The sequence below is a fragment of the Mastomys coucha genome, unplaced genomic scaffold (genome assembly GCF_008632895.1).
Source record: "Mastomys coucha isolate ucsf_1 unplaced genomic scaffold, UCSF_Mcou_1 pScaffold15, whole genome shotgun sequence".
Lineage (NCBI taxonomy): Eukaryota > Metazoa > Chordata > Mammalia > Rodentia > Muridae > Mastomys > Mastomys coucha.
In genome coordinates this window covers 98010555-98035834 of record NW_022196897.1, presented here as the reverse complement: position 1 = coordinate 98035834, position 25280 = coordinate 98010555, and the positions used below count along the sequence as shown (strand labels likewise).

Here is a 25280-nt window from a genome sequence, read left to right as displayed (position 1 = left end):
TTCTTCATCATTGCTCCCTGCCCTGGTCCCTAGCCTAGACCATCATAGTTCTTAATATTGTCACAGCCTTGTACATCTGCAAGCTCAGGCACTCTCAAAGTGAAAGCTTTGCTGTTAGTCTTCACATGTCTTCTACTTAAAGGAAAGAGACAAAAAAAAAAAATCCTGAAGATCCTGCCAGACCTCAGGATGAGACAGCTGGCAGAGGATTTGGTGTATGCAATCCCCCGAGGACCATCCTGACTCTTTCTGCAGCTATGAAGTCTGCAGGGGCTCACAGGGGCACCCTTTCATGTTGTTTCTGCCCATTGGCCTGTCTAAAAGACCCCAGGACTCTGCTAACAGCTAGGAAGTAGGAAATAAAATTTATTTGAGGGAAGTGATTCTGCCATCTGGGCCCTTGTGCCAAAGGGTTCTGTTAATTCTCTTTCTAGATGGGGATGGTGCTCAGAAGCTGAATGTGGAATAGAAGTGCTGCCTCTTGTTTCCTGAGTTTTCTTTTTGATTGGTTTGGTTTGGTTTAGGGGTATGTGTGTATGTGTGTGTGTGTGTTTTCTGAGACAGGGTTTCTCTGTGTGGCCCTGACTGTCCTGGAACTCAATTTGTAGACCAGGTTGGCCTCAAATTCACAAAGATCTGCCTGCCTCTGCCTCCTGAGAGCAGGGATTAAAGGTATGAACCACCACTGCCTGGTTAAGTGACTGGTATTTTTGTTTGTTTATTTGTTTTGTTTTGAGACAGGTCTCATTTTGTATCTCTGGTTGTCCTAAAGTAAGCCAGGCTGGCCTGGAACTCACAGAGATTCCCCAACTTTGGCTTCCCATATGCTGGCTTCAAAGCCATTTTGCTAGGCTTTTTTTTTTCTTTTAGTTTATTCTTTGGTTGTTATTTGTTTATTTCCTAAGCATTCTATGTATGCTCCAGCAATCACAGGGTTGTCTCTGAATTTTGTTTTGATGCTTAGCAGGAAAGAAAAATGATAGAGGCATATTCCATGTGGTAAAATACCTCAAGAATGGTCCAGGGTCATCTAACCACCTCTCTGCATGATCTGTTTCTACCCTACTGCTGATAGTATTCCTTGTGTCCATCTACAGATTGAAATAAATGCCAATAAATCATCAATTGAGCATTTTAGATCATTGTTTCTTTCCAACCACCAAATATCTGAAATTAAAAAAAAAAATTCACCACCATCCCTCTTCAAGTTTGCCTGCATAGTCACAGCCGTGTACTGAATACTGTGTGGGGGTAGCAGAGAGATAGCATTTCTGCTCCTCTTACTTACTTTTCTTCCTCTGTCCTCAGTCTCATTTGGGCTAGGATAGTTGATTTATATGCATAGTGATAGTCCTAATTTGTGACAATCTAATGGTAATGCCACATATTCTTGCCCGGTGGGTCCTATTATCCAGATCAACTCCAGAGAGTCATGTGGAATCCGATGTACAGGTAGACCTGTTCCTCTGATGACTGTGTGTCTTCAATAACCTAAATCTAGAGGCAAAATGGCAAAACTACGGGACTCAGCAGCCTTTACAGAGAGAAGGAAGATCTAGCCAGCCACAAAGCAAAATAGTTTAGAATAGAATTGGAAAATAACTACCCTGGCTTCCACTTCTGATGTCTGCACTGGAGTTCTATTCAGGCCACGTCCACATACTGATGCTGCAGTTTGCCTGGTAAAATTGATCAAGTTACTTAATTTCCTAAGTCCTGTTTTCCTCATCTATAAAAGGGGCATAAAGAGATAAATCTGCACAGCAGTAAGCCTTGCCTTCAGAAAACAGTTGACATATATGTGCTGCTGTCGTCTGTTGCATTATTGTTGACCCTCTTTCCCTTATCTATCATGCACAATTATAAAGTTACAGGAAATAGGCATGCCTCGAGTTGAAAAGTTCCAAGATGGCAAGTCAGTTAGCTAGAGCCCCTGGGATGGATGGAGAGAGAGAGTTGATTAAATGTGACCAGTTATCAAACTCTGCTTCTCCAGAAGAGAGTGCCTTGTGTAAATTCATCATTCCTCTATGACTTCCTGGGTGTCCTTTCGCTTGATTCAAGCCTTAGCATCACCTTCTCTTCTATTGTGTCACTGTGCATCTGAAGCTGTACCCACTTAACCACCAGGGGGTCCCTAACACTTGTCTGCATTTGCTCTAGCATCTGTGACTTCTATTGCCTTTATATTTCTTCACTGTGTTTGGCTCTCCCTGGAAGCCCACAGGGATGGTGTCTCCACTCTGTAACATGATATCCTCTGCCTGGGGCCTACTTCCATTTAAATGCAGGTCATTCATCCCTCTACCACCTATTTACTCTCTATCATATTGACTGGCAGCTGGATTGTCACGCAGAGAGTATGGGATCAGTTCTCACTGCTATAGTCCTTCTCAGGACCTTGGTCAAGTCTGTTGGTACCTCAAGTCTTTACTTTTATCCTCAGTTGAATGCTATCTCTCTCTCTTTCTTTTTTAAAGATTTATTTATTATATGTAAGTGCACTGTAGTTGTCTTCAGACACCCCAGAAGAGGGCACCAGATCTCATTACGGGTGGTTGTGAGCCACCATGTGGTTGCTGGAATTTGAACTCATGACCTTCGGAAGAGCAGTCAGCGCTCTTAACTGCTGAGCCATCTCTCCATCCCCGAATGCTATCTCTTAATAATGATGATGAACCCATGCTCCTTAGGAGGAAAGGGAGATCAGTGCAAATAATACCTTTCCCACCTTCAGTTGTCTATTGGTCTGTCTCAAGACTAAGTCATCTTTTTGCTGCTTCCTACTCTGAATTTTACCCCTGCTGACCTCCCATCTCACCACTCAGCTCAAGAAGAAGGGAGAAAAGAGTTTCTTAAGGTTTCCTGGTCTCTGATCAAATCAAGCTGAAAGGGCTTAATATCTCGGCTCTAAGATAAAAGCAACATGGTTTATGCATTTCTGGCTTGAACAACTGAAGTGCTACCTTGGGATAGAGGTGGTTAACATCAAAAACACTCACTCTTAAATTCCATCCCTTGTCCTCCTGTCAATAGGCTACTTGAGATTGGGGTAATTCTTCTTCATCCTCGAAGTCTTGTTACAACATGTATCAGAGCTCTCTAGACCACTGGGGAACTAGAAACATTTTCTGGTCTGGTAATCTTTGCTCTACTCTGTAATCTGATGTCCAGGTAACGTATTTATAAGTAGCAAACAGCATTGTTGGAGCAGCTTCTGGTTGACTGATCTATGGCTTCTCTGGAGTGGCAGAGCCAGAGGTCTGGCCCTAAAACTTGGTGGCCATCAGAGGACTTTGTCATTCTGCTAGAAGGACATCAATGTGCTCTAGTTTTAACAGTATCAAACACATCTGTATCCTAACTAAGTTCAAATTTCATAATACCACACAACTAGTATGCAAATGATTTAGTTTCCACTTATGTGACTTATAAAAACATCATGGTATGTGGGTCCCATAGCTTAGCTGGCTAAAGGGGCATATATAATAAGAACACCATGTCTTAGCTGTTCGTGAGTTGTTGTATGTGTACTTAACTCCACAAAGAATGCAGTTGGCATTGGTACATAAGAACAATATAAAAAGCTCTTATTGTTATATAAAATGCTCTCAGATTTGCCCTTTTGTTTCCCAGAAAAAAATAAAAATGTCATCATGGAGCCCATTCTTTCATATGCTAAAAATATTAATAGTAAAACCTTTTCTCCTAGCCGTGGCACCAGTTTTCTTTGTGGGAGCCCTGGTACTCGCATAAACCATCAGCCTCAGGGATGTTCCTTCCCTTCCTGGCCCTCTCTGTAGCCTCAGCTGTCTTCCAGCCGTCTGCCTCCCACATCCTCCCAGATCCAAGATAATTAGTGCTTTCCCTACTTCCCTGATTTGTTGGTCTACAATTATGATTTATAAATAACCCACAAACAAGAAAGCCAGACTATTTGAACTTCTGCTTTGGTCTGTTCTGAATTTTTAAATATGATCAGGTCATAGAAGTGAGGTTAAAGAGATAACCAGTAGTTAGGAAGGCAGAATAGCATTTTTTTTTTCTGGCAAATGCCTGACTCTAATATTTCTACTTAGGTGAGGAGGACAGTGGACCAGGAGGATGGGAGATTATAAATTAGCAGAAATATAGTCCTAGCACTCAACACTCAAAACACAAAGGACCATTGATCTTTCATTTGTCTGATGAGCAGCCTGAGGCCCAGAACAGTTGAGCAATTTGCATTGTCATTTCTTTCTTATTAGATTTTGTTCTTTCATGATATCATATATGCGTGTGTACTCTGATTACAAGACTACACACCTCTCCTTTTCTCTCTCTCCCATCCTTGTCAGTGACCTCTCAGTCTTTCAGAGTTCCTTGCCCCAATTCCTGACTGTTGGATTGATTTTTATTACCAGGGCCATCTGTGTAACCATTAGATTGGAACTATTTATTAGAGCTCATGGGGCTTTCAGTAAGGACACACTGAGGATGTAACTACCACTGTTGATGAGTTTATCAATAGCAAATAGCTCATTGGTAAGAGGCAAAACCCCTTTAGTTCCACCTCTATCCACGCTTGACTGTTAATAGGCCTGTTCTTGTGCAGAGTCAGTGCAGACATCCAAACTACCCATGAGTTCGTAATTACCATGGCTGTGTCTTGCCCAGGGGATGGCATTCTACAGCCATACTCACTGTCTTCCGGCTCATACATTCTTTCCACTGCCTCTCTAGAATGATTTTGGAGGGAATCATATAAATGATAAATGTCTTGCTTAGGTAGGGTTGAACACTCCTCTATCACTTAGGTTCAACGCTTCGAGCATTCACCAACATTCATTGCGAAGAGAGGCTTCTCTGATTAAATATGAGTGTAACATTTATCTGAGGATATAAATACAAATATTTAGAAGACATCTTGACACTATATAAGTGAAGCTGGACAATAACACCCATTTTACTCGTTCAGGCCTAAAAGCTGCTCTGCCGTGGCTTATGTGTTTTTAATGAGGTTTATAGTACCAGGCATGGATTCCCTTCAATGGGGCAGGTCTAAAATTTATTCGTAAAACAGTTGGTTAGCCCCATAAGAGTAGTATGATACACTGTCATTTAAAAAAAAATGCTGTGTATGCTCTTAAGATATACAATGTAATGTCATGGAATATGTAAAAAGTTTTAATAGTCAAGAAATTAACATATGCCAAGGACCAACCTGGGTTTGGCGAAGGGTTCAGAGGAAGGGGTGTCTGAGAGTGGCAAAAGAACAACTCAAAAGTCAAATCATGGGTTGTAAGCTGGTGGCCTAGGTTCTGCTATCTCTCGAGACAGCTTTTTCTTGCAATTTCAAAAACTCTCTGGATAGCTCATCTTTTTCAGACCAAAAGCCCAGGTCTTTTACTTGTATATCAATTCAGTATTTTCCCCAGGCTCCCTTTTGATTATCCCATGAATCAGTATAGCATGATCCCAGCCCCTATAGCAAGCATAATTTTTTAACATTACAAATTAATTCAGAGATCTTCCTGCCATTGTAAGCACAGACAGTGAGCTAGCTAGGTGGGATCCTGTCCTGAGATTACCATTTCTATCATGCCTGAGCCCAAACTAGCTCTGTCCCAGGCTGACCTTGAACTCAAGAATCTGCCTGCCTTTATATCTTCTTGACAAGGTGGCTCCTAGTGCAGCTGTCTCTGCTCTTTTAGGTCCATGAAGCCCCTCATATAACTCATATTGTATCTTTATATTTTGCATAGTTGAGAAATTATATATTTTTGAACTCGTTTTCATAGTTCTTTCCCACAGCCTTAAGAGCTGTCCTGAGGTCTCAGTATTTACCATTTTGCTGAGACATAGACACACCCTGGCCTCCTGGACTCATGCTGCTTCTATTATGGAGTGACTAATCTTGGCAGGGAGAATATTTCCCGAAGGAGAAACATAAAATCATATGTTTTTTTTTTTTTAATACAAACAAGCCTTTTGCCCAGAAACTTTCAGTAATCACTAGAGGCTCATGCTCTGCTGCCTCTGTTCCAGGTCAGGAAACCATGTCACACCTCTCTCTTTCACATGGCCAATCAGGATATTTTCATTATCTCAACAAATATTTTCATTATCTCAGATAGTAGATCATTTTCTTGAGGTTTTTTTGTTTGTTTGTTTGCTTGCTTGCTTGCTTTGCTTTACTTTTTATGTTTTTATATTCTGAGACAGGATCTCACTGTATTATCTGGACTGGCCTAAAAATCCCTGTATAGATAGACTGGTCTAGATCTTGGAATCCTCCTGCCTCACCTCCCAAGGGCTAGTATTACAGGTGTGTCTTCTCGGGCTCTATGTCATTGTTGTTGTTATAAAATCTGCTCATCGAGTCATTCTATAGGTACTGTGGATTGACTTTGCTTTAGTAGTTCCTAAAATTTCCCAGGGTCTAAGATAAGTTTTATATCAGTATTTTTCTATTTTTTTATATGCATAGTCATGTTATTTGCAAGAATGTCCATGAATCACTTGCATGCTTGGTGTTGGCAGGGGCTGCCACATGGATGCTGGGAATCAAACCTGAGTCTTCTGGAAAAGCATCTAATGCCTTTGACTGTAGAACCATCATCCCATTCTCTAAGATTTTAAATAATTTTATGTACAGTGTAGATAATAGATCTTTTTCATATCTGTTTTACCATTCCATCTTAATATTCTTAACTGCATGAGATTTTTTTTCAAAAGTCAGTTTGAACAAAATTCACTTAACTCTTCCATGTACCTAGGTTCAGCACCATGTCCACCATCATGCTTCCTATTGTTGTTTGCTGTACCAAGGAGACAGATAATGGTTGTTTCCTATATTAACTCCTGGAATTCCCAATTCCAACAGGAACCACAACTCCAGATTCTCCACAGCTTCTCCCAATGGTGCCTATGGACTGAAGCCACAATCTTTATTCTGCAGGTTTTGTGCCCATTTGCTCTCTGGGGCTATCTCAGATTGGCCGCATGAATCTTGGCACAGATGCCAGCACCTTCAAGTTTTATACCATGTGTGGACTCCAGGAGGGCTTTGAGCCTTTCGCGGTAAATATGAACCGAGATGTTGCAGTGTGGTTTAGCAAGCGCCTCCCAACGTTTGTGAATGTGCCCAAGGATCATCCCCACATAGAGGTAAGATCATACCATGGGTGGTCATGGCAGGGCAAGCAGGCCAAGGCACCCCTACAAAGTCTCCCATCAACAAACAATACTTGCCTAAGTTCCTACCCTAGCTGCCTACCAAGTACTGCCTTGGGTCTTCATGCTACAATTTCAGAGCCCTGAACTGGGTACTTATAACATCCCAGAAGAAACAACAGGCTTATACACAATTTTTCAGACTAGCTCCCAGCCTGGATCTCCAGATTCTTTGCCAACCTTCCTACAATGGCACTGCCATGGTACTTCGGTGTCCAGAAACATTTTCTTGATGAAGTTTAATAGTTCTACTTGGCATTATATACAATAGCAAATATGCATATTCCTCTATGCTCATAACTTGTCTTTAAGGCCTTCTTTATATTAGGCCTTATATTTCCAGCATTTTAAGCTGGAGTACAGGGTTTTATTATGGCACTTCTACATTTAAGGAAAGCAAAAAAAAAACCTAAAGATTGTAAAAAGCAAAGTTTAGGTTCTGGGTTTGTTTTGATGAGGCCCACCATGGTCTTCACATGATGCACGTGGAGGGAAGAATTCTTCCAAATGAACCAGCTCCGTTGCAACGTTACTTGGGATCAAGCCAGTGGTTTGTTTCAACCCGTCTCTAAGTCCCCCTAACTATCCTTCTAGAAGGTTGGAACATGGCAAGCAGCAGCTCTGAATTGCTTCTTCCGACATTGAGCCTCACATTCCTGGGTTGATTTTATTTTTCTAGTTGCTGAATAGCTATTGTTTTAGAAGTATGGTTCTTATATCTTGGAGGTGTCACACATTTGACAGACTAACAGACTCTAGACATAAGGGAAAATATCCAGGCCACATAAACAAATGTGAGAATACTCATGGAACCCAGTATTAGAACTGTTCTCTCAAGAGTAGAGAAAGGTTTCAGTGATGGGAGCATACTGTCAGAGGCAAAGGGGAGGGGGAAGGAGGTGAAGAACTCTGGGAGAGGGGACTGAGAAGGTGGATGGTGGGGAGGCAACATTTGGAATGTAAGAAAATAAAATAATTTTTTTAAAGTTGTTTTGGGGTGGGGAGATAGCTCAGTTGATAAATTGCTCACCATGTAAGAATGAAAACTCAGGTTCAATCCCCAGAATGCCCCCCTACACACACACACACAGAGATAGAGAAAGACAAAGATTGGGAGACAAAGCAGTTATTAATATTGCAGGAACCCCTTTCTGTAATGCCTGTAGTCCAGAGCTGTGAAACGCCCCAGGACCTAGAGAAGGTTTGGAACACCTCAGCTCTAGGCTAGGACTCTAACACAGATGGAAATCTGTGGGGTCAAAGTGCCCTCTGAGGGAACTTGTGTCTCCTCCTGAATTTGAAGCTCTCTGGTTCCCTTCTGTTAGATGTTCTCATGATGCTTACTGACAAGGGAAATGTTTAGAGATATTTTCTTTCAAGAATTTACCCCCTGAGTTAAAGGCCAGCAGTATGTGGACACCACAGTGTATCACCCAAATAACGATACCTCTCTCCAGTATTTGTTCTTCATCCTTGGCCTTGCAGTGCAGCTATGGGTATGTTTTATGCAACTAATTTCTCCAACCAGGAGCAAGCCCACATCATGAATATCATAGTTTTCTTTATTGCTTATAATACTATAGTCTGAAGAATGTCATGTTCTATGTTAAGTCAGTGAAAGACAGACAGGGTCAAGGTCACAGCCTCCTCTATGTCAGGGTAAGGACTAATGATGATGTTCCAGGTTGTGAGAATTGATGGCACCATGGACAGCCCTCCATGCCTCAAGGTGACCCACAAGACCTTTGGCACACAGAACAGCAATGCCAACATGATCTACTGCCGCCTGAGCATGCCTGTTGAATGCCATTCCTCTTTCAGCCACAGTCCCTGTCTAGACAGTGAAGCCTTCCAAAAAAGGTGAGGGCATGGAGCAATCCTGTAATTCTCAGACACAACAACTATTCTACTCTTAGATTACTTTTCTGCTTTTTTTTTACAACAAGAAGTCAGTTTGTGGTGGCCTCTATCCTTCTAGTCAGGCAAAGAAATGGGATGTACAGGATTGGGAAGATAATTCTGTCTGTAAGGTATTTGCTGGGCAAACATGAAAACATGTGTTGAATCCGTAGAATCATGATGTTTTCTTGTTTGATTATTTTGTTTGTTTGTTTTAAGAAAGCTATGGTGGCAGACAGGTCTCAGGTGCTCACTGGCCAGAAAGCCTCTCCACAAACCAATAGATGGAGGCTGAGGAACTCTCCAGGAGGTTGATCTCTGGCCTCCATACTTATGTACATACATGTGAATATGCTCCTATACACAGAGATGCATCTATACATCCATGTACCCTTGCATGCAGGCACACATTTGCACTTCCATACACATGCAACATACAAAGAAATGAGTATTTGTATATGCATACAAGTGCATGCAAGGGCATGTATGTATGTACGGAGGTGCACTGCAAAGTTAAGAAACCCATACAGCTAAACAGAGTAACATCTAGAATAGAAGTTTCTGCTCTCCTTGGAATCTCTGAGCTGGGACCTCTTTGTGTTCATCCTTCTTGTAGCTTGGGAGCAAAAAGACCGCTTCTTTGTGAAAGGAAAAATTTCTGGAGGGCAATTGCCATCTTTGCATAGTTATGGGCATTTCCCAACCTCGCCTCTGTGTGACTCTTGAGTAATGTGATTTCTTCCTTCCTGATAAGGAATGGATTCCTTGCTGTCTTTTTTTCCTTTGATGTCTATTTTTAATCACTGCTGTGTGCCTACTGTCTAAGCTGTCTTGTACAAATCTCTTGTAGCAATTCACTATCCATCAAGGTTTTGAATAAGCACAGCTGCTTGAGGGAGCATTGTAATCCATTCAGAAGCATCTCTACCTATGTTATTACAACCCCTCCTTCCTTCTCCACATTAACTTACAACCTGCAGCAAGGGGAAATCTTGGAACTCATAGTACTGCCTATGGCAGCAGCTTACAAATGAGCAACTCCCAAGACCAATTACAGTCACTTGTGTATAGAAAACAGTCAGTTTACTAAACCTGCCTTGATCATTAAAGGTAGATCAATTGCCTGTCAGAACTGTGGGATTCTCTATACAACTGAATAACTAAAACATGGATTATCTCCCCTAGGAAACAGATGCAAGAAATACTCTCTCACACAACAACAGTAAGTAAATGTGCTCAATTATGGCTTTAATTATTTGATTTGCTCTGCCTGGTAATATGCCCCATACAGCAAAGATTTGTCTAGAGATCTTCTTTAATTGTCAATTACTCTGTCTCATAATATACATTTGGATGTTTCCAGAACAGTTGCATGGTGTTTCTCAAATAAAGAAATGAAAACAGAGCTCAACCTGGAGCTCCTAATTGGGTATCATGTGTCCTTGTTGCCCATTTGCCACCAGGGACCCATCACTGCCTTAGTGATTGAAAGAAACATGAGTTGGAAGAGTCCCAATTAAATCCTTTTGTTTGCACTTTTGTGTCAACTTCTATGAGTTGTTCCCTGGTGTGTCTGTTCGGTGCCAGTAGCGATCTTGAAAGCAATCAAAGAAGGAGCAGGAAGCCAGCCGGAGGATAGAAGCTGCCTCAGGTTCCTTTCCACAGTGACAATAGACAGAAAAAAATGCATCCTAATTTCCTCCTTTCATTCTTCCTTAGCGCCTGGCATCTATGGAAGAAGCACATGCTACCCTGTCTATAAACTAACCCTTGCGTTTGTAAACTAAACAGCACCAAAACAAAGATTCTTGCTGCATCAAATTATACCTCTGCTATGTGTGGGCCCTATGATCAACATATTATATATATATATACATATATATACATATATATACATATATATACATATATATATGTCCCCATTTGTTCTCCCTTTAATTGACTTAGTAACAACTCCTGTGAGATACGTGATATTGTGCACAGAAAAGACAAAAGACTTACCCAAGTTCACACAATAATGATCAATTTTGCCAAACATTCAAGCCTAGTTTTTCCTGACTGATGCTTTTTGTTTCCTCTCCATCAAGAAAAGTCGACAGAGTATAAATAATTAATGTGCTCGGTGTCATAAAGAAAGGAATGAGGTTGGCATCATCCTTGGAACTGTAGCTATTACTGTAACATGGTGATAAGCTTCACAGACTGTATTATCCTCATTGAGAACTGCTGTCCTCTCCACTGCCTTTCATTGGCATAAAGGCAACACAGAATGGGTTGGCTGCTGGGCATAAGCATTTTCTTGTTCAGCTTCTTTCTCAAGACTTTGCATTAAAAACAAAAACAAATCGAAGCCTTGTCCTATGTCTAGAGTACCTTCAGTATACCCTCAACAGTGTGTTCCTTGAGCCAGGCATGGTGACACAGGCTTTGGAAGGAGGGTTGCCACAAGTTCAAGGCCAGCTCAAGCTACAAAGTGAGACCCAATAGGAAAAGAAAAAGAAACTTTTAGTGTGTGCGTCTCCACAAAAATAGGCCAAGTGAGCTACCAAATGATTTTATCTCTCAGCTCTCCTCTCCGGACAGACACTACTCACACACTCTGTTGTCCGCTCCACAGCAATGCTACTACGCTATCCGCATTTTTGCTGGGCAGGACCCATCATGTGTCTGGGTTGGATGGGTGACTCCGGACTACCACTTATACAGTGAAAAGTTTGACCTGAATAAAAACTGCACTGTGACTGTCACGCTGGGAGATGAAAGAGGTCGAGTCCATGAAAGGTAAGGGGGTCCCAAGAAGTTCCTTCCTCCCTACAGTACTCATTTATAGCCCATACCCCAAATGAAGAAAGTATCCCAGCCCATCTGAAATGGTGAATAGGAGCTTAATTGATTAAAAATCTTTAAGGAAACTTGGATCACCATGACAGTGCAAAGGAGTGTTTGGAGAGACAAAGGCTCGTTTCTCACAACCCAGCGATGGGAGAAGAAAAGCAGTGGGAGTCAGGGAGCCCTCTCCACATTTGCTTCCATGATTTTGAAGCAGGCCCCGGTTACTACAACATCAGAAAAAGATAAAAAAAAAAAAAAAAAAGTTGTCTAAGAGAAGCCAGTTCAGAGGAAATTGAACAGATGATCAGTAGCACATAGCAACTGACAAATCAGAACCCCTTGTCCCAAGAGTTTATGATCTCTCACAGCAGAAAGAATAGAAAGAAAGAACCATGAATAACAACCAATGAGTATTAGACTAGGGTTCTTTGGGGGAAATGTGTTTCAGGTCCACCTAGGTCAGAGCTGTTCCTTGGCATTGCTGCTGGGGAAAGCCTTTGCCCAGATGTGTCCCAAGCATCATCTTAAAACCTATGTCACATCACCTGCTTCCTCTCCTCTGAGTTTGGAACATCATCTCCCTATGTAGCTCTGTGCCAAGATGTGGTAGATTTCTTCACAGGGAAGCCTTTACACTCTGCAAAGTCAGGAAGCCTTTCCTGTCAGGGCTTTTTTGTACAGTAAGGCTCATCAAAACCTGTCTGCCATGGAAGAATCTTGTTGCCCAATGCAGACCCCTGGAGGCAGATGAATAAAAGCACAGACTCTGAAGTCAAGTTATATACTGACTAGGTTTGAAATTAATTCTCAGTCACTTACTAGCCATGTGAGCTTGAACTTTGATTTCCTTATATATAAAATGAAAATAATTATTCAAATCCCATAGTGCTGTAAGAAGTAAATGAATTAATTTGTAAAAGAAGGCTTAAGACAGTGACTTATCTCAAGTACTTGATAAATATTAACTCTTACTGTCAGCACTTAAAGCAAGGCCTGGCACACTGCAGTGCTCAATAATTCTTAGTCCTTTGTCTGACATAATAAGCAATAAACACAAAATTGAGTTTTACATGTTCCAGGGCATTTTAAATTTGGTATCTTTAAAATATACACAAAGCCTGCCAGTTCACAGTACATAGCTCAATACATCAGTAATTTAATTCTGTAATTTATAAAGCAGGGATATCATGGCTTGAGCTCAAACTTTGTAGAAACCTACCCATAGCTATAAATGGAAGACTCAATTTGCAGAGGTCTCTGCCTAGGGGCACTCATCCTGAGTAAACAACCCCTTTATTGTCCCGAATAAGAAGAAATGAAAAGAAAGGGATGTGTGCTCAGAAAGGGGATTTCCACTCACAGGAGAAAATGGCAGGCTTCTATAAACAGACGGAAGCAGAATATCTTAATTCAGCCTGGATTTTCCAAAGAAGAATTCAGAGTTAAATGCCTTCAGGGTTCGGGGAACTGTCTGCCACTCAGTGCTGAATGTGTGGTCTAGGTTCCTTCACACAGCTGACAGAGCTAAGCCACAAGAACTTAGGCCAAGCTACATCAGATTGGTCTGTGTGTTCAAAGGGGTTTCCCTTGCATCAAGTAGAGAATCAGTTGTCCTTTAACCTAAGAAAGGCCACATTGCATCACTCCAAAGGCCCAGGTCCTTCAGCTGTTGCACCATAGGTGAGCTGGAACGGAGATAGAACTGACTGCTTCTTGTCACCACCCATTGTGAGAGGCTCTGAGAATCACATTGTACATGGCCTATCTTCTCAAAAGTTCACTCTGGGTATAAAATCTTGCCATTGAAAAAATGATAGCTTGGGGTGCAGCCCAGTGGTAGACCCCTTCTTTGCTCTGCATAGGATCCTGGGTTTGATTCCCACCACCACAAAAGTGAAAAGAATAAGAAATTTGGTTTGGGGACCTTTGGAGACTTTTGGTCATCACAGCTTTCCTTTAAATACAAGGACCATATAAAGTTCTACACTCTGGAAATCGGTAGGCAGCCAGTGAGAGAGAAACCTAAGTGGTTATTTAGCTATGTAGGCTATTTGGTAGTGAGGCCAGCAGACTTCTAGAGAGCAGGAAGTAGAGTATAGTACTGTTCAGGGAGCTGGGAGGCCATCAAAGACAGTCTATTTGGATCCTAGTTGCCATTCCAAAGAATATGGTCCAAGTTCTCAAGCACTTTATGGCCTGTGATCCTGAAGGCCAGACAGGGATACTGAACCCAGATCAATGATTTTGCTTCTCATCCAAATTCTTCTGTAGATTTTCCTAAGGTAGTAGTCTCCTCTCTGTGCTTTGATTTCTCTGTCCCTAAAATGGGAGTATTACTCTCCTCAGGGTCAGAAGATTGAATTGCTTATGAGTTAAGAAATAGTTATCTGAATACTGAGGTCTTTGGAAGGAGGCAGCCTGCCGTTCTGCCACATCTGCACCCACAATGGTTCTTGCCTGAGTAGATTTAGTTGAAGCTGAACAATTCCATTCAAGAAAACAGTTATGTAGTACTAATGGTAACTTTTCTTAGGAAGGTTCTGAGGCATATTGTAAGTGAGTTGTGGTTACAAACCACCATATTCTACAGCTCCTCTCTTCTCTCTGGTTTTCAGTGTGAAACGCAGCAACTGCTACATGGTCTGGGGTGGGGACATTGTAGCCAGTTCCCAAAGATCAAGTCGGAGCAATGTAGACCTGGAGATTGGCTGCCTTCTAGATCTGGCAATGGGCATGTTGTCCTTCTCAGCTAATGGGAAAGAACTTGGCACCTGCTACCAGGTAGGCGTGGCTTCTGAGGTTGAGCTGTTGCTTTGGGCCTTGAGCCTGGGGTTTATGGTTATGTTCCTAACTCTTTTCTACTCTTATCACCTTCCCCCAGTTGGTAAGCCCATGCAGACTACTGGCTATTAGACCAGTAAATAAGCACACCATGGTTGTATTTTATACAGAGAAAAATATGTTTATGTATTGGATGATTTCTGTATACTGGTCATCTTTGAAGAGGAAACAGCAGTTTTTCCTTATTGAGCTCTGAAAGACTATTCGTGTATTCCAAAAGTATATCTCTGCTGTCTTTATGTTGTCTGTGATAGATAAGATGGAAGATTAAAGGTTTAAAGGATGAACAAAATTAGTTGTCACTTTAAGATACTAATTTCTCAAAATAGAAACACATCAAAACTAATGTGGAAGTTCCGCCCTCTGAAAGGCTATTTATGCTCCCAATGGCTACCTAATGTGAGCCCTTCAGATCTCTTTTGTAAGTCACACGTTTTCTTATTTCATAAACTGTAAAATTCAATAGAATTCCCCAGGAAAACCTTTAATTACACACCTACCATTAACCACCATCCCAAATGTGTTTTTCTTGAAAGCCATGTCTTCTACTTTTTTCTTAAAATCTATGATAAACATTTACTCCACTAAAATCTGAGAATACTTTAAGAAGAAACCTGTCTAGCCAAGCATTTCTCAAGTTACTGAAATGGTAAATTGCTTTGTTGACCTTAACCTGTAGTACTCTCAAGCCTAGAGACCCATAAAGTCTACTGTAGGAAGTGCTATGTTGAGGGATTACATTTCCAAGCAATCCCAACACCTTAAGCACAGTCAAGGGCAGTGAGTCATGTGTTTGTGTAGGTAGACTTTGCTAAGCCAGGTACAAGAAGACCTTTCTCCCATGAAGAGCAATCAGGAAAGTTTCATTAGGGAAAAAGCTTAGGTTTGAGAGCATGACAAGAGTGGTATTCTAAGGAGGTACAGTAGGTAAGCAGATAGAATGACAGTGGGCTCTATGATTGGTAACAAGGGTTCCATTTGGAGAGGGAGGGAGGTATACATAGAAAATAGGGAGCTAGGGAAGGTCTCTGAGCTTGAGTGATGTGCAGCAGTTAAGGAAGCTCAATGCAGCCTCTTAGGATTAGCAGCTTAGAGAACCACAACAGATATGTAATACCCTGCTGTTACATAGTAGATAAAAGCCCTGGTCAGCCCCCGATCACAGTCTTTAGATTGTAAGGCCTGTAGGCAATCAGCAGTCTTGTCTCTGCTTGGGAAGATGGGCTAAAGTGTATAGAAAGACTCACTAACCAAAAATGGTAGGTAGACCAAACTTTGTCTACATGTCAGAAGCAGCTCACTGACAGGGAGGCAGCTTACCTGCCTCTCCAGCAGTTCCTGCAATGAATGGCACACTCAGAACCTCCTCCTGTGAGGAACATAGTCAATACTTGGCAAGCTTGTCTGGCCGCTGGAGAGCCCAGCCAATTCCAGAAAGAGGCATTTGTGAACCCAGGCTCTGGGGAAGAAAGTAAAGTATTCCTCTGGTATTTTCCAACTATGATGCTTCCCTCAGCTCACATCCCTTGAGAAGCTTTTATGTACATTACTGCTGTCCTTCAGAACCCATTAGTGTTTTCCCATTAACTTCCGAAATGGGCTGCACTGAAGGGTCCCTCCTGAGCTGCAGAGAATTCTGGAGCATCTAATAACTTTTATGACCTATTGGACTTTGGAGATCTGCAAACATTAAGGCAAAGCAAGGTGGCATTTGCAGCAGCAGTGACTTGCCTGCCTCAGAAAAGAGATCATGAGACTAAGATACTCTAGACAAAAGGAGACACTTCTGGTATTTCGTCACATCCTGCGTGGTGATTCCTACACAATGTCAGGCTAGACCATTGCCATCATTGAGCAACGTGCTCTTGGAGCATCTCCCTTATTCAGTCCATTCAAACTCTTCTCCTGCTCAATGTTCCAATCCCAGAGAACTTTGCTGGGTGGCAGAGTGGTAGAACTCTGCTGAGAGTCCTTAAGGAGGTTCCTACTCAATTAGCCCTTTCTAATCCCTGTGAGACAGAAGCATGTTCAGCCATGTGTCTGGTCCCTGTCAGCTAGATCATTGTTATTCCACAGCTATAGTCATTTTCATTTTTCAATTATCTCAAGAGAAACAGGCCAACAATATTTATACACTGGCCTTCAATTCAGAGTGGACCAATGTAATGAGAGAAAGATTCTCTTAAACCATGTTTCCAGGCCTCCCATTAAATGATGCTATGGATTCTAAAATCCTTTCTCTCTCCCACTTAATGAGATCAGTAGAAAAATGAGAACCAAAATAGACATTCAAGTTAGTCCTGGTTAACTGCCCTACATCATCTGTGTAAAAGGAAGATCTGGCTGTGAGGTTCAGATTTATGAGAGAGGCTAGCTGTAGATTCAGGCCAGTTTCTAGGGCCTGACCTTCATACATGATTAGAAATGAGATGTCTATCAGTACAAGGACAAATAGATCAGCCAGTGATAAAAAGAACTGCAGCTTTGAAAATGAAGAAAGGCCATGATAGCTGGAGTCCAGCTGCTCATTGCACATGAGCATGGCCAGTGCCTTCAGTTAGTGAGCCTTCCCAGGGTGGAGGTGGGCTCTGTGCTCCTTGTCCATGGTGCAGCCGCTGGCACCTCATGAGTACTCACTGGAATTTCTTGTCAGACTAACTGGCTTGGCTGGGAAATCACTTGTATTTGCTTTTCTGCCTAACAAGTTGTCATAAAATTAGTGGCTTAAAACGACCAGAGTTCATTACTTCCCGGTTCTGCAGGCTTGCCAGATGCTCAGGATCTCTCACATGGCAAAAACCAAGGCACCTGCTGGGCAGAGCCAGGCTATGCTCTGGAGGGCCTGGAAAGAACCCCTCTCTGAGTTTTTCTGAGTTGTTAATGGTAGCCAGTTCTTCAAGCTCTAGGCCTATTGTTCTGAGGCCCTGGGTTCTTCCTCATGGGTAGCTGTGCTAGCAGAGTGCCTACAGACCATCCACACAGTCCCTCCATCTTCACAGCATGGTCTTCTTATTCTCCAGATCTTTCCAACTTTCCCTTCTACCTCCACAAAAGCAGGAAAAAAAATCTGCTTTTAAGCTACCCTCATGTAATTAAATAAAGCCCACATCTTTTTCCAGCCCAAGTTCAACTGGTTAACAGCTTTTCTTGCATATGCATAATCCCACATTCCATTAACATAATCACAGAAATAAATCCAGGGTCCTCCAGAGTCTTCTGGAATTATATTTACCACATCACTAATACCGTTTTCCCCTGTGGTATATCCTAAGGAGCCCTATGCTCCTCTTCTTACTTTAGTCCTAAACAAAAATCTGCATTGTTCATCATGGTGAGTGTATGCTCAACACAAGAAAATATTCTGTCTGAAGGCTTTCAAAGTACTCCCTAAGTCAGATATGAGGACACTTTGGGACTTTGGTTGATCAGTTTATAAAGTTTGCAATAAGTCATCCTTGAAGGACCAGAAACCAGCTCGTATAAAGCAACTTTTAAAAAGCCAGGCTGTTTAAATTAGAATCTTATTCAAAGGAATTAAAGCCTCCACATTTTTTGTACCTTTCTATTTGCTAGAAATAAAATGAAGGCCCTAGGGATAATGTACTGTCAGGGTATAGTCAATATAGCTACACACCCTTGAATTTGTAGGCAGGGAGAATTGCAACAATTCTGAAGTGACTTCATTTACTTAATGGTAATATCACCTAAGTTTGTATACATCAAAGTGAACAGATAATAAGTGGAACCCTGATATCATATGCAAATGCCCTGTGCAATAAATGCAAGATGCAATTAGAAGCTAAGCAGAGAATCTCAAACCTTAAACAAGTACAGCAAGTGTAAAGTGCAGAGAAAGGATACAGAAGCATGCAGAGCAGCCCAGGGAGAGGGCAAGGTCCCTATTCCAATGAAGAACCTTAAAGTACAGCATCAGTTCTCAATTGCTATGTGCGTTTACCCCCAGCCCAGGACACTTGGCAATGTCAGAAGATCTTGTTAGTCATTAGGATGATGATGTGCTCACAGATATATAATAGGTACAGGGCAGAGATGTCACTTCCTATTCTACAGTGCTCAGATTAACTCCCCAGTAAGTTACCAGTGCCAACAATCTAAGAATCTTGACTGCAGGGTGTCTTAGTATGCCTTGTGAACCTGCCATTTGCCTTCCAAAATGATCCCAAGTCACTACCCAAACATACTGCTATTCAGTAGCCATCAGTGCTTTGCCCGACTAGGGAGTAATGGATATCTCTGGCCTTATGACTCTGATCCTGAACTCCAGGGAAAGCGGCTGGCTGCCAGTACCTAAGGCAGAAACAGAAAAGTTGTAAGATATTTTATCCAAAAGCAGAAAGGGCACAAGGCCTAGAGCTGTGTCAGAGTCTAATAAGGGCTCTGAGAATGTCTGATCAGAGGGGAATAACCAGCCAGCCAGTTGTTTTCTCTCAGCTGAGCTTAAATGAAATGACTAACTACTGAGGCCAGTGGCTTAGCAAACTGTGATCTCATAGCCCTGGGCAAACCTCTTGATTTGTTTTGGTTTCCAGGTCGAGCCTAATACCAAAGTGTTCCCTGCGGTCTTCCTCCAGCCTACAAGCACTTCCTTGTTTCAGTTTGAACTTGGAAAACTGAAGGTATGTATCTGACACACACCCCCTCCTGTTCATGCCCATTCCAAGGGAAGGTGACACTGACCATCACAGGTAAATCCCAGGCATTAGAATGCAGGGAAGAGCTCGCTCTTCTCATTCACCTCCCTGCCTCTTAGGCTTCTATAATTTGCTGGGAAGTTCCGATGATAGAATATGCCTTCTTGTTTTCCTTTTCTTCCTGCATTTTGGCTGTTGAAAGGATTGATTACTTCTCACATAAGCCATTGTGTACCATTGTAATTAATGGTGGCAAAGCCTTTGGAGGTCCTTAGGATACATGGTCCTTCTTTTTTATTATTAGATATTTTCTTTACAATTCAAATGATATCCCCTTTCCCAGTTTCCCCTCTGGGAAAAACAATTCTGTTCCCTCCCACCTCCCCCTGCTCACCAACCCACCTTCTTCTGCTTCCTAGCCCCTGGCATTCCCCTACACTGGGGCATAGAACCTTCACAGGACCAAGGGCCTCTCCTCCCATTGATGACCGACTAGGCCATCCTCTGTTATACATATGCAGCTGGAGCCATGAGTCCCACCATGTGTACTCTTTGGTTGGTGGTTTAGTCCCTGGGAGGCTCTGAGGGTACTAGTTAGTTCATGTTGTTGTCCTCCTAAGAGGCTGCAAACCTCTTCAGCTCCTAGGGTCCTTTCTCTAGCTCCTTCATTGGGGACCCTGTGCTCAGTCCAATGGATGGCTGTGAGCCTCTACTTCTCTATTAGTCTGGCACTGGCAGAGCCTCTCAGGAGACAGCTATATCAGGCTCCTGTCACCCAGCACTTGCTGGCATCCCCAGTAGTGTCTGGGTTTGGTGTAGTGATAATCCCAAGCCAGGTGCATGATCCAGCAACTAAGATGCTCCCTGGGACATGCCTCTTCATCTATGATGTCTTTCTACCTTGCCCCAGAATGCAATGCCTTTGTCAGCAGCCATATTTAAGAGTGAAGAGAAGAACCCCATCCCACAGTGTCCACCTCGGCTGGATGTCCAAACCATCCAGCCTGTGCTCTGGAGTCGCATGCCCAGCAGCTTCCTCAAAGTGGAGACAGAGCGGGTGAGCGAGCGCCATGGCTGGGTAGTGCAGTGCCTAGAACCGCTGCAGATGATGGCACTCCACATCCCTGAGGAGAACAGGTACTGGAGGGACCCACTGAGGAAGGGATAGTGCTGGGAAGCCAGAAAGCTCCAGAGGGAACCATGAGCATCTGCAGTGGACCCCAAGCTGTGCTAAGATAACTACAGTTAATTTTCCACAGTACCTCAGTTCTGTCCTTTCTCTTTTCCAGCATCATCATTCACTCTAAAACAGCAGAGAATACACCGTGGTGCCCCAGCCATGGTGCTCTCTGAAGACTAGTAGTAGTAAGGGAATATGCCCATGCCTTTAATTAAAATACAAGTGATCCTGAAATATATTTATTTTTATAAAAAGACAAGGAATGGCTCATGTCTAGTTTGATTTAGTGAACTAAGAGTCCTGGTCCTCGGGTCCCTTTGTTAAGAGGATTGTGACTGGCTTCAATCCCAGCACTTTCTGGATATGTGGTTTGGTAAACTGCTCACACACTCCGAGCCACACCCACCTCAGTCATGCTCCAAAAGAGAATCCCCCCCCCCACTGTTGCTAGGATGAGAGTGAGGTCCTAGTAGTAAGGGTAAAATCCAGTGCCATTTCTGGCCATAGTGAGAACTGAGTAAGTCTTATTGTTGTGGATGTTATTATCCTCAAAGTTCCTTAACTGAAAAGGTATGTGCATGGAGCTGGAGAAATGGCTCACTGGTTATGGTCCTTGCAGAGGACCTAGGTTCAATTCCCAACACCCACATGGCAGCTCACACAAAACTCCAATTGCAGGGGAGCCATTGTCGCTTCCAGACCTCTGTGGGTACCACAAATACACACAGTACACATTAATATATGCCAGCAGAATACTCATCTACACAAAATAAATACTAAAAGTCCAAATGAAAAAGCATGCACAGAATGAGAAGGTGTTTTGCACCCCCATAGAACTCTCCTTTGGGCATCCCCCTTTGATCATGTACCACTATGAGACAGGAGACTATGGGGAAAGTAAAGAAAGCATTACACCCATCCCAACAACCCCATCTCAAAAGTCCCCAACATACCATGAAGAGAAGAACAAAATGAAAATCTAAGGAAAGACCAGAACCTTATCCCTGGGCCTACATGAACAAAGAAGAAACACACAGGCAAGCAGGCTGCTCATGTCAGGAAGGAAGCACTCACTTGATTAGGCCAATGACTACCAGTTGGAAAAGTGTTTCCTCTCAAGAACAAAAGTGTAGATGAATGTGTTTTCCAAGGATGAGAAGCCCTGTAGGTGTTGCAAAGCTGGACTACGTAGATGATGTGAATGGTAGTCTGGAAGGGGTTGTGTCTGTGGTTATGGCAGTAGGCATGGCCATGCATGTGACAGTGGGTGTGGCTGTGGCTGTGGCTGTGGCTGTGGATGTGGATGTGGATGTGGATGTGGATGTGGATGTGGCTGTGGCTGTGGATGTGGATGTGGATGTGGATGTGGATGTGGCTGTGGATGTGGATGTGGATGTGGCTGTGGATGTGGATGTGGCTGTGGATGTGGCTGTGGATGTGGATGTGGATGTGGATGTGGATGTGGGTATGAGCTATGTATTCTGAAAGGCTGTGGCAAGAAACAGATCCACTTGAACCTTGAGATATGAAGGGTCATTGTCATATTCCCAGGTGTCTTTCTCCTTGGGGTTTTAGGTTTTTTCCCTTCTATTTCAATATTTTGATATTTGGTAAGCCAATTTCTTCCATTTCCTGGGCTTTTTAGGAAATTGTAATGAGATATAGTGGACCATTAGGAACCTGGGTGTGGACCATAACTGAGAGAAGAGGAATACACTGTTAGAGAAAGCATGGCAGAGATTTCTGCCATCTCCACTGAGCTGGTTGAATTTTCTGGGGTTTTGCAGGGCAACTACACTGAATCCTGGCACTCGTTTCTCACTGTGGAACGGTGGGTTGTCTTATCCTCAGGTGTGTGGACATCCTGGAGCTCTGTGAGCAGGAAGACCTGATGCAGTTCCATTACCACACACTGAGACTTTACAGTGCTGTGTGTGCTCTGGGAAACAGCCGAGTCGCTTCTGCCCTGTGCAGCCATGTGGACCTCTCCCAGCTCTTCTATGCCATCGACAACAAGTATTTGCCTGGTCTCCTTCGGTCTGGTTTCTATGACTTGCTCATTAGCATCCACCTGGCCAATGCTAAGGAGAGGAAGCTGATGATGAAGAATGAGTACATCATCCCTATCACCAGCACTACCAGGAATATCCGCCTATACCCAGATGAGTCCAAGAGGCACGGATTGCCTGGGGTGGGCCTGCGGACGTGTCTCAAGCCAGGCTTCAGGTTCTCTACGCCTTGCTTTGTGGTGACAAATGAGGAGCATCAGAAACAGAGCCCTGAGATTCCATTGCAGATTCTGAAAACAAAGGCCCTGAGCATGCTGACCGAGGCTGTGCACTGTAGTGGGGCCCACATTCGAGACCCTGTTGGGGGTTCTGTGGAGTTCCAGTTTGTGCCCGTGCTGAAACTCATTGGAACCTTGTTAGTCATGGGCGTTTTTGACGATGATGACGTTCGCCAGATTCTCCTCCTGATTGATCCCTCTGTGTTTGGGGAGCACAGTGGGGAAACAGAAGAGGGAGGAGAAAAAGAAGTGATCCATGTAGAGGAAAAGGCAGTGGAGGCTGGAGAAAAAGCCAGCAAGGACGCTCCAGTCAAAGGCTTGCTGCAGACCCGATTACCTGAGTCTGTCAAGCTGCAGGTAACTGAGAGCAACACATAAACTCTGGTAAAGTGCCCTAAAGGGAGAGGAGAAAGCCTGGGTATGGTAGACTATGGACACAAGCCTGAGTCTCTTACTAAAGTAGAGATGTGTAGAGAGTCCCTGAGTGATGTCTATTTTCATGGGATATACTCTTTAGGCTTCCCCAAGACAACAAGAAAATGCCAAACTTCATTAGTGAGAAACTTTTAAATGTTTAGGTGTCATGTAGAAGTCTTTTCATGGTACTGGATTGGCCCATGTCTCTTGAGCCTTTGAGACCCAGATGACTATTTAAGAGGTACCTGTTTAGCAAAGGGGATTAGGCTCTGTAGCCAAAGTAACCCCAAGGAACTGACTGCCAGGACCATCACACCCATCACTCACTGTCACTGAGCTGAGTTCTTTCACTAATATGATGAGGCCCTGCTGACCCAGCATTCACAAAATGGCTACTCAAACTAAGGAGCCTTCAATACCATCCGAAACAATGATTCCTCATGTGAACTAGCATGAGCCATGTGCTAAGGATGATAATCTTTGTCTTCTATGCACTGAGACAAGGAGAAAAGAAGATGAAGAGCAGGGACCCTGAGGCAGCCATTCCTAGGATTCTGTTCTTCCTCTGCTGCTTCCTGGATATGGAAACTTTCAAGTCAGCAGCCAGTCATGACCTTAGAGTTCTCTTCTATAAAGTGGAAGTGATGCAAAAAGATAATGCCAAGTATATTTTCATAAAAGATGTGAAGTATCTTCTATCATAGAAGATAAAGTAATCTAGGGTAAAAGTTCTCTCTTCTAATATGATAGGATTTATATATAGTCAGTTAATCAAGATATCCAGTATAGAGGGAAAATGTAGCTATATAAAATCATGAGCATTCTCATATGTGCATGTGTGCACACACACACTTCTACCTTAGCATTTTACTAAATGCTGTAAGTATGCTGTGATACAGAGCCAAGCTCTTTTCTTTAGCATGAATTCCCTGGCCAGCACTTGAACTACTTCTTTTCATGTTCGACCTCTAGAACTGGCAGCTATTAGCAGTGCAGAGATTTTTAAAGTGAACATCAGATCTCTAGTCATGCACTCCATAATGACACTTCAGTTGACAATGGACCACATATATGAGAGTGATCATATAAGGTGATAACCATCTAATGAGAGACTAACCATCTGTTGCTAAAATGTCTTCCCAGGGGCAGATATAAGTAACATCTCTACCCCTTTAACACTTCTACTCTTCCCCCTAAGGTCCCAATGTCAAACACAGGCATGATTCCAACAAAATTCACTCTGGAGAACCAGTAGGTTTATTTGGCTTCTTTACAGAGCATAGGTGAGGGGCTATCTATCGGGGGTCTGTGTGCTTCTCCCCTAAAAGGCCATACCTGGAAACTCTTGACCTAGCAGGAATGAGGTCTTCCATGCAACTCTGTAGACGGAGCCTCTCTCCCTTCATCTTTTCTGGTCTATGGACTCTAGCCCCTCCCTGAGGCCATGCACAATTAAGGCAGTGCATACAACATGTGGTAGAAGGGGCCTGGATAGTAAGGGAGGGGGGTTTGATCCTCTCTGCCCCTCTATGAGGGGACATCAATAGTCAACAAGCCCAGCTTGGAACTGAACTCCCCAATATGGTTGTTTCTTGGCTCAGAGGACAATCACTCACAACACTTAGTGTGTTGTGTTTTTACCCTGAAGTAACCAAACAGTGAATGCATGGGAGCGCATCCTTGTCACCAAGGCAAGACTACCACTAGAGAACAAAACACTCTCAGACTTGAATGACCTCCCCAGCCTTTATAATTCTCTCACACCTACCTAGCATTTATATTTTAAAACAATTTAAGTTTACAGGATGATAAGATCATTACCACAACAAAAAAAACTGACCACGGATAAGGAGTGCAGCCATCTGGGAAGGTGGGATGGGGAAGCTTTCCAACATTCCAGCCTTCTGCTGCTGCACAGTGTGAGAAAGGGAAGCAGGGCTCACATGAACACTTTGAT

The 25280-nt window shown here is 43.0% G+C and overlaps 1 protein-coding gene across 9 annotated transcripts in view; it reads left to right on the top strand.

Annotated features, from left to right (window-relative positions):
• Ryr3 (ryanodine receptor 3) overlaps window positions 1-25280 on the top strand; it is a 538051-nt gene that overhangs the window by 319686 nt on the left and 193085 nt on the right. For all 9 annotated transcript variants that reach the window (XM_031371354.1, XM_031371356.1, XM_031371353.1 and 6 more), the window contains 8 exons: window positions 6941-7149; window positions 8900-9075; window positions 10300-10336; window positions 11732-11895; window positions 14562-14727; window positions 19338-19424; window positions 20350-20576; window positions 22471-23263. In XM_031371354.1, the coding sequence (XP_031227214.1) occupies window positions 6941-7149; window positions 8900-9075; window positions 10300-10336; window positions 11732-11895; window positions 14562-14727; window positions 19338-19424; window positions 20350-20576; window positions 22471-23263 (1859 nt within the window). The remainder of the gene's footprint in view (window positions 1-6940; window positions 7150-8899; window positions 9076-10299; window positions 10337-11731; window positions 11896-14561; window positions 14728-19337; window positions 19425-20349; window positions 20577-22470; window positions 23264-25280) is intronic.